Here is a 13930-nt window from a genome sequence, read left to right as displayed (position 1 = left end):
GCCGGTCTCGTGTCGGGACGGGATCGATACAGCTTCTATTGCGATATCAACGCGCAAACCCCATGGACGTATGGGGTGCGGGGGTGGACAGAGGGTTGCGCAAGCCTTCTCACCCCTGTTGCAGCTCGTTGGCTGTGGAAATTCTATAGAAATTTTGCGCTCGTACGCGACGAGTTTACGCTTTAATTTTCATCTAAATTGCTTCATGGAACACCGTCATTCGAAGAGATTCTACGTTCATTGGAAATGAGAATTTAAGGTTTTCTTTCGGGATGAAGAAATTGAAATTATTCGAAATTAATGATCGATTTACTGATACGTTACTTTGAGAATAAAACGAGGGTGCGCGACTATGGGTATGGAACTAACGCGTCCATTAAGCAATGGGCAAACGTCTGCTAGGGTCCCTGGCTACCCTTAATCCGATCGTGACTTATTATGCTCAGAACTATTAATGCGATCAAGTATGGTAATACCCCGTAAAAGTTATCGGCTCGTAAAGCGAGAAAAATTCCACCCCCCGTCATTTGTCGCGGAACCGTGGTAATAAAACGTGGTCGATCCATCAATAAAGTCTTTCCTCGTCGTTGATGCATGAAAATCAGCCGAGAAAAAGAAACAATAAATAACTGCAATTAAGTATAGCCAGGAAAATCGTAAGAAATATTTTCAGGGTCGAATTCCCTTTCAAATAGGCAGACTGATCGATTTTGGGAGGGTAGAGGAACATTTTCAGGGGTGTCGGAATTTCGAAAGTCGCCGGTCTATTGTTCGTCTCCTCTATATTCCCCCTTTTTTCCGGTCGTTCGTCGTCGAGCAAAGTCTACGCCAATGCCGAGGCCCGGTGCTGGCTTCCTGAGGCCAGGTGGTGCGCAACCGTTGCCATCCCCAAAAGCCCTGTGTTCCGTTCATGCAGGCAGCTGCAGCTGCGACATACATGCCGCTTCTTGTACACGCTTGCACACCACTAGTGTAATATACCAATATCTACAACTGCTCGCTAAATGTGTAGATTTGGGTCAAGAAAAAAAAAAGGCCTCCAATTTTCGACTCTCTCCGCGTTCATCTTCATATATCTACCAGTATAATTTTTAATCAATTAATTTTTTATTAAAAATTTCAACCGTGAAGTCACATTGCAATTGTACAAAATTTCGAATATCGTATATTTCTCTCGTTAATTAATATCTTACGTGCCATTGTTTTCACTTACGTTCTTCTTTATCAATCGTTTACATACCCTCATCAAATAGCAAAGTTTCCTCTTTATCGCGTTGTAACGGCATTCTTTGATACACTGGTCAATGGTAGATAAAATAACAGCTTATCTGTAAGATATCCGCAAGGTGAGATCCTCCAGATATAATAGCGTTTCTTTTCACCGCAAGCTTTCCGCTTCGAGAGGTTAGGAGCGTCCGGCTGGCGGAGCGCACGAATTGCACGTTTGTGTTAGTGACCACACACGTACGCTCATCGACAAAGGCGTTCTCGTCCGTGCACGTACACGTAATGACAGCAGGGAGTTGGGGCAACATCGAACACACAGCAGATGGGGAGTTTGCTTCTGCAACGAAAGCCAGTCGTTGTGGTGGCGTGGTTCAAGCTGCCCGCCTTTTCCTCGCATCTCCGCGTCATTTCGCGCTCCTTTTATTCAGCCTCCTCTTCTTCCCTTGTTCATCGTTTTCCTTGTCGCGAGATTTCATCCGAGGGAAAAACCGGGCGACAGGTATGCCTTGGTCGCGTGCCTTCCTTCCTTCCTCACTTCCGTCTTTGATACAGCGCCATCTCCCCCCTTCGAAACATCTTCTCGAACTGTGGCGCGATTATTCGATCAATTATTTTAGAGGTAGAGTGTAAAGTGCGAGGGGAACAATTAGTGAAACGAGTAAGTATATTCGACTAGGTAATCGTCAATTTTCATTTTTTAATCGAGAAAATTCTTCCGATAATTGTAAAATATTTTAGTACTTTGGTATTGTCTCGCGAACACTTCTGAATTTGAATTTCCCGGGGTTGATTCGATAGCGATTGATTGCCCTTTCGATATCTCGAACCGTGGTGCGATATTCAGAGAAGCGCGCATCGGTAGTTTTGCAAAGTACAAAAAGATAAAAGAATTATTAAAACCAGTGAGTAGGTATAATATATTGCAATTAATAATCAATTAATTTATAATCTAATTAAGAAAATTGTTTTAATAATCATAGAACATTCAGTGTATATCTGAATATTTCAATATCCTTTCGCGAATTTTATTTTAGGTTAAGATTGACGCGGGTTGATTGAGTAGCCATTAATTGTCTCGAGATAATTGAATTGCTACAGTTCTGGAGAAGACTCTGTTTTCCCTATCCCAAGGAGGCTTAAAGAGGCGTTTCGTTGTGGAATTTTTTCTTCGAAATACGCGATCTACTTTTCTGATATCGTTTACTTGTAACGATTCTCAATGTCTTTGGCTTTGTCTTATCAACGTCCACGAAGACCGTTAACCGTGAATAGCGCCACAAGAGTGGCTCGGCTTAGACTCTTAGGAAATGTTTTCGGTGAGTACAAAATATATTTTTGTCCATTTTTTTTCTTCTATTCCCTTGTAGGCGATCCCTCCTGCTAAGGTCTAGCATGCTTTTACGATACCCCACACGTGTGTCCCATAGGGTGCAGGTTTATAAATACATAAACGGTTTTCCATGCCATTACGTCGGTGCTGAGATGCAGATGCCGTTGCACTCTTCATTATAATTTAATATAATGAGACGTTGGTATTAATTAAGTTAACATTACGTAATAAAATTTAAATATATTACTGCAATAATTTTCGGTGGTAATTAAATTAATATTAAATATTAGAATTTAAATATATTACCGCAATAATTATTGCTGGCAATTAAGTTAATATTAAATATTAGAATTTAAATATATTACCGCACTAATTTTTGCTGGCAATTAAGTTAATATATTAACTTGTAAAAAAATAAATGTAATTGTATATTTTAAATATTAAAAATTGAAAGCAATGTTCAACTGAATCTACTATTATTTCATTGAAAAGAAAAGAAAGTTTTACTCTCTCTTTGACCAGTTGCTCAACAAAGGACACTGTCAATGAATCGCGTTTTTCTTCCGCTTGTAATATCGCCAGAAGGCAATGCTATTTTTTTTCTGGGGTTATCGTTCATTGAACGATTCTTGACCGGATAGTTAGTGAAATTAGCGCACAAGGCACGACTCGTCGCAACACAACAGGCGGGACACGCGTTTCTTTGTCGTGCGAGGAAGTAGAATTTCATTAACACGACTCTGTGAGTCATCATTCGTAACACATTACGAATTGTTTATTCCAAGATAGAGCCTAGTTAACAATTACGTTCGATCTCTACTTCCTGTGTTTTTTCCCCATTATTCTTTTGTTACTGTAAAAGCCTTTGATTAAAAATTCCTATTTCATAAATTTTATTAAATAATTGTACGAGTTCCAATCTAATAAAGTATCACTGTATATTAAATATGAGATACTTTCATTCAAATTTACATGTAATTTTCACTAATTTGAATGATAAATTAAGAAAGTATGATTCATATAACATGTATCTGGATTATAATTAACGATCTTATCTAAGAAATGTCGAAAGGCATGTTTGGACTAAAGTTTAATAACTCCCTGTTAATATTAGAAAATTGTACTAGCCGTATTAGCACAGCGGATACGTTTGTGACGGAATTAATTAAGAGCGAATGGGTATTAATTAGCTTCTTTCCAGCTTAATTACTTCGCTGACTATGCGTGTAAAGGAAACATGAATTTCAAAGTATCGTGGTAGAGAGTTCCCTTCAATTTTAACCGAAGCCTCTAATATAAGTTTGAGAAAGGAAACACGTTTGTCAATGTAAAAGCAGAAAATTTGTACTGATTTTACACGGTAAAATTACCCTTATAAATTCACCCTTTAAAAAAGACAAAATTTATAATCTTCCATAAAATAAAACAAAATTTTCAAAATCTTTCTAATTTCGGAACACTAAATCTAATATCTCAACCAAAAAATCACCCTTATCGATCACCCTTCCAAACCCGACAAATCCTCCCTCTGGAAATGAATGTCGATGCCAGAAGAGGGGTAGTTAATCTTGCTGACAGTACGAAAAGCCGTTTCTTGTTTTCTTTTTCCCGATAGAACACCCCCGCAAACACCTTCGCGAGCCTGTACGTGCGAAACGCGACAGATGCGTGGTTAAACTCGAAACAGAGGGTGGATCGGGGGTGGCCACCCCATCGTTTAACTTCGTTAATCCGATTGTTCCTTGGCTAGCCGTGGTGGCCGCGTTAAAAGAGCCGCAATGGGAATATACACTTGTCGTCCGGGGGCATTTCGGATTCTTCAGGGTTGAAGGGGGTTCGGTCCTTGGGGTGTAGATTGGTAAACGGGAAACATCTTTGTGATGGAACATTTGGCACGACATTGGGGTTGGGTCGCGATCTTGTTTATAGAAAGGATGAAGCTTTGGAATTTAATTCTTTTTTTTTTAATAAAGATGGGATTAAATTAGTTAATATTCTTGATTTGTAATCAATTCTCTAAGGAGATTAAATATTAAATGTAATTGCAATTTACGACCTGTAAGTTGGAATCCAAATTAGAAAAGGTGTCTAATTATGCGGCTGTAAATGCACTTTCAAGGCAATGAACGAAGCGTTGAATTTTTATTCGCTGAATATTTTTAGTTAAGAATAGAACGTCCCAGGTACAGGATGTAGACCTGCTAGAAGTATTCGCGACCTTAAGGTGAAGTTCAGCAGTTTCTCACTCATTTAAGCCCGACTTATTCTAAATTAGCGCGTATTAGCCTGCCAGGTTGAGAAATAAGGATTAATTTTGTTGTTCATTCGCTGGTAATTTTCATCGCATTCCAGCTAACATTCCTTACATCGGTAGCTACATAATAGACGCCAGAAAACAGTATTAAATATCTCTAATTTTCCTCTTACAAAAATTAAGTTTCAAAAAATTCCTCCATTTAATCCGGTATATTATATTTGATTAAAACTATCCCGACTAATGAAATTATTTTAATTGCAAGTACAGGTGGAATACATCCACCGTATTATTTGCTCGTAATTACGGTTCTTCCTTATCAACTTCGATCGTGCAACCTCAGCCGATATCACGGCAGGCATATCGGAATTACATCGATCGAAGGTGTATACCGATTTTCTTTCCATTCTTGCGATTCCATCGGGTTCAAAGACCTGCTGGGTTCTAATCATCGCGGCATATTTACAGTCGCGTGTGGATGGTAGCTTAATACGACGATTGTTTACGATCGTGCATCATCCGCACGCGATGCTGTTTCCTCTCCTCTTTAATCCTTTTTCCCTGACGATGATCATCCGTTACCGTGCATTCGAATCTCCGCCTCCGTTCTATAAGATAATCATTTTTTGAAAACACGTATCTCCAGGACCACGTGTCCCCCGGAGGGGTTGAAACCGACTTCCTGCTGCCCGAACAGTCCTATTTACCTCTCTCTTCTTATTCCCGTTCACCGGGTCCGAGTATGCGCGTTATTATTACTCGGACGTGGCGCGAGGCTCGCATATTGCCACCTTACGTAACCCACATAGTGTTCGAGGAGCGAGCAGGAAAAGGTATCCTCGGGACAAGAGAGACGGAAGGACGCTCACCTTTCGGTGAGTCAGGCAGCGGAACGAGCATAGATCAGAAGCGTAAGGATAGAGAAAGATAGGTGGATTCTCTGGCCGAGGACTAAGTAGCTCGGCAAAGATCACGGCATCGGGCGTGGGAACAAGGCCCCTCCTGGCTCTATACAGACTCCTGCAGACACACAGGGAACGTTACTGGAACTTCCTTGGCGTAGATGTGATGGTTAACAGTACCTGGAGTGGCCGACGTCCTCCTCGTTGAATAAGGCACATCCTTATACCAGCACGCGACCCCAGCACTCTTCATACACCAACTTGCATCTTCTTCTTCTTCTTCTTCTTCTTGCTTTGATGGTAGGTTATGGTTTGTTGATTTTCTGCAACTGCTGGATTCCATTGGAAGAGGAGATATGGTGGAGGATTGGGGTATTGGGTCATTGGGTGTGTGAGTTCTTAGACAAAGGAAATTAAGCTTTCGATTCACTTGCAAGTTTTTACAGCGAGTTCCTTTGAAATTAATCATTACAGGGAGGGTAGATACACGAGTTAAGACGATGACGTGGTTTTATTCAATTAGAGATCCCAGAATGGGAAACGAGGAGCTTGGGAATGGAGGAATGAACGGTTCTCTGGATCCTGGATTTCAAAATTTTTTACGCAGAAAAAATAAATTTCAGTAGAGTATTCATCGCTGGTTGAATAGTAACATCGTAGTCAGTTATCAGCAATAAGTGCCGTTTATCAAACACTTCTCTCATCAGAGTCAATCTTCATCTCCGCAGGGTTCGTCGACCCTCAAGATCCCTCGATGAAGCGTAATTTTCAATTCGCAATTTTTCCTTACCAGTAAGGTTGTAACGGAGGCCCAGAAATAGAGCTTATTAGAGATGAATGGAGCCCTAGCTCGGTCAAGGCTCCGTTTATTTACATCGTGCAAAGGACATCGCGTTCACATCGCGGAGGCGGATCGCGCATTGTTACATTGGCGCCTGACTCCCAATGCAACTGATTACTTTCACTTTGCCGCGATGATAATAGTGGGTGTACCTAACGTCTCGACCTGGAATCGACTGTCTAACGATTCAAATGCTTCTTTGCATTTTTCCTTTTCTTTCTTTTTTTAAATATAAAATTAAAATCAATTCAAGTACCTTGAAATGCCTCGACTGGTGGTTCGATAGAAATGAAATGAAGATGCACTTACGTCAGGCGCACAGTTTTCATGGCGCGATGCAATTAAAGGACTCTCGCGTGGAAAGTCGAGGCGTAGTCGTTCGGTGGCATCGGGTTTTCTCGCAGGATCTCTCGCGCGTCAAGGATCCACGGTTCGCCGCGAGGGCTACACTTCCGTGCAAATGTGTGTCACGAGTTTCCCACGAGATGAACCCGGCGAATGGCAACATAGGCGCGGGCATAGACCAATTACTAGCTTGACTCTCATTCACTCGATCGCGATTTACGCGCACGATCGATCCGTTCGGCAACGCGTTGCGATTAAAACCGCAACGCGGTTGACGCTTGTCGCTGCCTCGTAAACATCGTCATGGATGAAAATTATGGAGGATGGAATTTTATTTCTTAACGAGTTCGCTGGCTGAGTAGAAATGTCTTATAATTTTTGGTTACGTATTATGTTATTTGAGAATAATTTAAATTGAAGCAACAAATGTTAATTAGACTTAATGGGACATTCTCGTGACGAGAAACAGATCATCGTAGCCGAACATTAATTACTGTCTGGTAAATCAACAGCGATCTCAGCAAGCATGTCTTTGTTATGCTTTCTTGCCCACTTTCACCTGGCAAACGTTTTCTTTCTTCAACACATGGTTGATTCTAGTTTCGTTTCAACGTTGACTATGATTCAAATTAGGCGATTGACCAAAGAAATAACAGAGAAAGGAAGTTCTGTTTCAAGTGCCGGTGAAATTACAAATTGTTGTTTCTATTTGCTACCATCTGAGCAGAAGGATACTTGGCGTGTGTGATACGCTTATTAACGGTGTTCACGTTCCCGCGTTGATCATCGGAATCGATAGGGTCGAGGTCGAAGGTGCGGATTCGCGATGATCGATAGCGAACCAGGCGCGATCGTCAAAGAGGTTTCGCGAGCCCAGCTGATCGATAATCCGCTTCGAAATCGATTTACGAAGCATCCGTTCGCTACCGAGATGGATCTTTCCATCGAGAACAACCTTCCTCTTATTTAATTTCAATTTGAAAATTGTAGCCTCGGTACGTTTAATTATATTTGTATCAAATTCAATTGAAGCCTACTCGGCTGATCGCGTAATTGCTGGTAATTGCAATCGACTTAAGTAATGGTTAATCAGTGATACAGCTTGATTTAGATTACTCGGGAATGACTCGAGTGTTTCCCTTCTGTTACTTTCAACGATCAACACAATGATGTGGCAGACCAGTAACCAGAAAATCAGTAAATCATACGTAAAAAAAAATCTTGAAAATGATCATTTATGTGTGATTCAATAACCAAAGGAAATATTCGTGAAAAGTTCTAATAGTCTGACAAAATTGAAAAATAATTTCAAAATATAAAATGTAGATTGCCTGAATTAAAAAAAAATACAATTACCATTATTATCATCGCGTTTCCTTAACCCTTTGCGGACGATCGACGCCCTATGTAAACATAATTGTTATATTAATTTATTAATTATTAATTCGAAGAATGGAATTATTGTTTCTTTTATTTTAAATTATTAATACTTTTTGCAAGCTTAAAAATGTTTCGTCCTCAAAGGGTTAAACGATTCGTTTCGATTTCACAGAGGCATTATTTCAAGAATCAATTCGAAAGGAGTCGCGAAACGTCGTTGTCCTGGAAGAAGAAGTCCTATCCGATTATCCACGGCAAGGTGCGTTTCCTAGTCACAGTCCGTAATACCGCGATTCACCGTGGGAATCTTTCATCGTGTACCGTTGCATCTGGTCGTTGTTCCGCCAAACGAACCGTGATTCCATTTAACCCTTGTAATCGTCGCCAGGTACCTCGCGAGGCGTGCAGGGGTGGTTTCTTTTTGTCATTGCGAACGGAGAACCGCTTTTCCTACTCGCTTGAATCGCGCTCGATTCGCTCGAGCAGAGAGGAAAAACAAGGCGGACGTGACTCTTAAACCGAGGAAGATCTTGAATCGTGGAAGATTTATAATCTTAATGCGGGTCGGCTGGGTTAATTAGGATTTTAAAATAAAATTCTTACCCGTGAAAGGCAGTTCCAAAATTTTCAGATATTTTAAAATTATTTTTTTAATCCAATGGAAATTAACTTAAAGACTTACTCCAATTACGTCTTAATTGTTTACCGGCAATTTATCGACAACGTGTTAAATAAAAATCTGGAAACCCGGTGTTGCATCTGATCGCAGTTACAACTCGTAAGATTAACTCCCAAGTCAATTAGTCAGCAGGTAGCAAAGAATAATCCAGCAGTGTTGCAAAAAGTTGCAACAGGTTCGGCATTAATTCGAGCCACGATTAATCCGCTAACGAACCGAAAACCAGGCTCGAGTCCCGATCAACCAAGACAGTCACGATCTATGGGATCAGCAGCAAAAATTCATCTGAACGATAGGTTTCTCACGGTCCGGCTAAGGCGCGTATTATGAACCAGTCGGTTGCAATTGTAATTTCAGATTCGTTCGTCACCCCGTTTTGTTTTCTCCACTCTCGAGTACCGTTAACATTTTTCCACGAGAATCATCGACGATGATGATCGCGTGCACCTTGCCGTTTCTTCAGCTTTTCGAGAACTGTGCCAATCTTATGGTGACTTTGAAACGTTCTGTTCGATGTTTCTTTCTCTTTTTTTTAGGGAGAGAGGGTTATTTTTCTTCTCTTTTTTGACGATTGATGTTGAGAGAAGGTTTAAGAGGGATTGAGAAACAAGTTAGTAATTGGACTTTCTTTGATATTTCAAGAGGAGGTTTTCAGGAGTAATGGTTCGTAATTGAAGGATTTGTAATTTTTACAAAATTGCAGAATTGAATCCTTTTTAAAAGAATTTTTTTTCTCCTGTGATTTCAATAATCCTCGAGATTTATTAAGACTTCATATATAACCGGAAGTGGGCAAAAATTCGAGGAAGTTTGTCCTCCATTGACCCGTCAATTTCGTATCCGATCTCTGAGAAAATTTCACTCGCGCGATGTTAGCAATCGCGGGAGTAAAGGAGGAGGAGGAAAGACGATGGAAGCCTGCAAAAGTCGAGAGGATCAGCTTCGTTTCGCTTCCTGTTCGGTGGGCATTGTTAGTAGCGGTTTTCGGCACGCATCCGTTCGCGGAGAAAGCGTATCGCTTCGGGCCGATGCGCCTTCTGTCGAGGCCGCTTCCGGCGAGGAACGTGCGGTTTCCGGTGCGTGGCGCACGTACGTTATCGACCGCGATACCAACTCGCCGTGTTCCTCTATCGATAGTCAGTTGGAATTGGACTGTTGCTCGTGTCGGTTGTGCTTCTCCTTTCATTTCGATTCCTTCGCTGGTATTCCTTCGTTACTCGATTAATTAATAACGCTATTGTATAATTTGTCTATCGTAAATCGATGGCGAACGTGTTGTGACACTTCTAAACAGAATTCTGTGACCTGTGAAGTTTTCCATTTTCATATTGGAAAATGAAATTGGAGTAAATTGTGATATTTCAAAGAATCTTTTGAACACTTCTAATTTTATTTTTTGACATCTGAAGTCTAAAATTATATTTGGAATATACGCTGCGCAATTGCCAATCAATAATTTCTAATCAACTAGTGATAAAGATAAATGTAAGACAGAGATTGATAAGGAACAGATAAAAGAAGATAAAGAGTAAAATATAAGTTAATTGTAAGATTAGTTGACCAAAAGTGGTGCCATAAATATCAAATTTTAAATCGTCCTGTTATCAATTACCAGCGAATGAATGATACCTGATCGTCGCGATTTATCGACGATTGTGAGTGAAGATCAAACAAGTATCTTAGAAATCTGGCTACAGGATCGATCATCCTGTAGATTTGTATGGATCATCGGGAATGGCGGGCTTTCCAGTCACTGCCTGGGAATATCCTAGACGTAGCCTGGGAATATCCTGGCAGTGTTCCCGCATTCCAGATCGCCGAGTCGAAGTTATGAAATACCGAAGTGGAAACGCTCGAGCTACCACGAGAGGTGGTTTTGCATTTCAGTTTCTCGATCGAATTCCATCTTTCCTCTTTCTCTGTTAGTCCTTCTCCTACCAACTAAACACGCACACCTTTCGTCTATCTTTTGTTTCACTGAAAGAAAGACACCGCTGTCTTAAAGAAATTTTCGGAGAAATTTCTAAATTCTTGATTTATTAGCTTGTCGCTTAGGGTACGTTAATTACCCGACGGGAAATGATGGGAATTTCGAGGGAAAATTGTGTAATTTGATTTAAATGCTGCTTTCTGAAACGGATTGACCTGAGGATCCTTGGGTTTCGGTTCCTGGAATTAAACCGTGCGTGGGTCTCCTTGACATTAAACGAAACTCCTATCTTTTTCTATCAATCAATTTAATGGCTATTTATATTTTAAGTAAAGATTGTTGAAATTCAAGCGAGAAACAAGTCGTTGGACAATTAGACTTAAATTCTGAATTTTAATTAAGACAAGGCTAATGTATGTACTTTTAATTGTTGCAGCACCCAGATCATCCAGTGCGGGCACAAACAATCTACCACCATTAACATTTCACCAGGTTCATGGTGAAAATATCAGACTGTGCAATGGCGGGACCATCGCCAGAAGATACGAGAGCTTTTGCAGGGGCATCACGTTCAGCGCGAGGCCCGTGCGAGTCGGTGAAAAGGTAAATCTTCGAAGAAACACGCGCCTTTAATTAACACCTTCACTCCTACGTGGGTAGAATTCAAAGAAACGAAACTCTCTCCTCCAACATAATTAATCACTGATTTTTCCGAACGAACTAATTCAAAATTGAAAGAAAAGTTCACCGATGCAACGAGTGACACTATTATTCCTCCTCTTTTCAAAGCCATTAACAGTCTGTAGGTAGCAAGCTCTCGCTGGAAAGATAATTAATCGTGGACTTTTTTCCTCGATTCGCAGCGAGGAGAAAAAAAACCGTTTTCCCGTCGAGTTTCCTCGTCGTTCCGTAAATCGTATACGGCAGAACAGCAGTTAATTGTGAGAATCGGGTGACTGTTGTTCCGCTCGACGGATCGTCATTTGCATTTTCTACGTCTATCGGGCTCAGCCGGCTCCAACGACCCTGAAGAGGCCAGATATTTCACGTGGGCCGACGGTTTAGCGTTCTCCAATGATCAACCTCGAGAACCGTCCATATTTACAACGAATAGAGCTCGGATAGCAACGCGTATACACCGCTCTCCTTTCGTTCGTACGCTCGTCCCCGCTTCGCGAAGAGCAAATCGCGAGAACGTGGGCGAGGCGTTCGAAGGTTCCTCGTGGATTTCACTCGGACACCTTGGAATCAGATTTCAGACGGCGATCTTTCGATTCCTTTCGCAAATTTAATCGGTAGATTTCTTTCAAAATCGAAAAGTTCGTAAATCAATGAAACCGTTTTTAATATATCTGCGTGGGTGTATTTATAATCGTGACTTCAAGACTTTCGCTTCTCTTTAAAATTCTCCTAGAACTCTGATCGCTGCTTTGTAAATAATTAAAGAAATCCTTGTGCTTCAACGAGATCCGCGTTCAGGATAAGAATAGAGGTAAGAGAGGTGGAGATTTCGTAACCGTTCCTCCCGTTAACTATCGCCTTTCGGATTTTTGTCACGTTCAATTTTGTGACGTAACGTGGACGAACTTGGTAGCAAACTTGCTTTTCTGGATCTCATCGAACCAACCATTTTTCTCTATTGGAACTTTCATTTGTAGAATTATATTTTGATTTCTAATTAGAATTCTAAGAACTTAGGATGCCCAGGTAGCTGCGGCCTATTTAAAGGATTATGATGGTCAATTTCTAGGTCATGGATCCCTTCATGAAATAAATTTTTGAAATAGCATCACATATTATGGAATAGCAATTTCTTGGAATAATTAATTTTTAAATTTAAAATTCTGCCACATTACATTACCAGTGGTACTACTGAAAATAATTGATCAGTCAAGGTAGCAATTTCTTAAAATAATCTTTAAATTAAAAATTCGAACCTTTAAATTTCCCATCTTACTGAAATCAATTTCGCAGCCAAAGTATAAAATATTAAAAATTCGAAGCATTCAATTTGTCATATTATCAGTGACACTACAGAAAATAATTTATCAGTCAAGGTAGCAATCACTGAATCTCCCAACTTCATCCCCTCCACAAACTTCCGAAAATACAAGCCAACTAATAATACCATCCATATTGTTGCAGGTGTGCGTAAAGTTCCTCGAGATCTCCAACAACTGGAGCGGGGTGATACGGTTCGGTTTCACCAGCAACGACCCGATCAACCTACGAAACGGTCTTCCAAGGTATGCCTGTCCAGACCTGACGAACAAACCCGGTTACTGGGCGAAGGCCATGGCCGAGAGACTGGCCGAAAGGGACACGGTACTCTTCTACTATGTCACCTCGGCCGGCGACGTTCATTTCGGTGTGAACGGCGAGGAAAAAGGAGTGTTCTTCAGCGGCGTCGAAACCCGTGGCCCACTGTGGGCTATCATCGACGTCTACGGTAACAGCACAGCGATCGAGTTCGTCGATCCCAACAGGCAACACTTCAACAACATCAGGAGAGGCGCTGAGCATAGCAACGAGGACAATGCACAGCACAGCAGGCATTCGGCCATGGATGATGCGAGCAACGCAAGCAGGGACGTCGAAAGGATCATCGTTCCGTCCATGCAGAGCATGTCGATCCATCATGAGCCTGACGTAGAGCTGCCTGGACTCAGGTTTCAGCCTGCCGGTGTCATCTTCACGCCGTTACCCTTCCATCCGTGAGTCTCCCACCTGATCTTTTCTTTGGTAATCCATCGTCGAACGCGACACCCACGACGGGCTGAATTTTCTTCGGCATCATGCAAAAATTCATACGTCTTTCCTCTAACCTTTGATCGCAATGCATGCAAACGTTCAGACTTTCAGGTAAAAAGATACTCGTGACTATCTGCTGGGTCACTCCAGTGACTCAGAGCTAACAGAAGGTTACTCATTGGATAAAATGTCAATATATACACGTTCGTGTCGTCATTTTCCTCCTTTGATAACTAAAATGCCTCGTTCAATGTTTCCTCGGGTAAAAGAAATTTTTGAATTTGATTTGTT

General features: G+C 41.2%; 3 protein-coding genes across 10 annotated transcripts in view; 1 reads left to right on the top strand and 2 right to left on the bottom strand.

The window, feature by feature from the left end:
- Positions 1-13930, bottom strand: part of LOC117603741 (ras-related and estrogen-regulated growth inhibitor) — a 157035-nt gene that overhangs the window by 30358 nt on the left and 112747 nt on the right. The window lies entirely within an intron of this gene.
- Positions 1-13930, top strand: part of neur (E3 ubiquitin-protein ligase neur) — a 60354-nt gene that overhangs the window by 41018 nt on the left and 5406 nt on the right. For 2 of the 5 annotated variants that reach the window (XM_034323157.2, XM_034323151.2), the window contains exons 2-3: positions 11325-11491; positions 13034-13602. In XM_034323157.2, coding sequence (XP_034179048.2) covers positions 11325-11491; positions 13034-13602 — 736 coding nt within the window. Of the gene's footprint in view, positions 1-1169; positions 1886-2224; positions 2544-10039; positions 10829-11324; positions 11492-13033; positions 13603-13930 lie in introns of those variants that run through there. The other 3 variants (XM_034323154.2, XM_034323153.2, XM_034323152.2) reach the window with 3 other exon arrangements.
- On the bottom strand, positions 184-1803 carry LOC117603749 (uncharacterized). Its single transcript, XM_076690834.1, is given in 5 exon segments — positions 184-893; positions 895-956; positions 1469-1541; positions 1544-1675; positions 1678-1803. Coding segments are annotated over 5 exon segments (522 nt in total). The 3' UTR covers positions 184-764.

This window comes from Osmia lignaria, chromosome 11, assembly GCF_051020975.1.
Source record: "Osmia lignaria lignaria isolate PbOS001 chromosome 11, iyOsmLign1, whole genome shotgun sequence".
NCBI classification, from domain to species: Eukaryota; Metazoa; Arthropoda; class Insecta; order Hymenoptera; family Megachilidae; genus Osmia; species Osmia lignaria.
The sequence above is the reverse complement of the archived record's forward strand: the minus strand, read 5'-3'. Positions and strand labels throughout refer to the sequence as shown.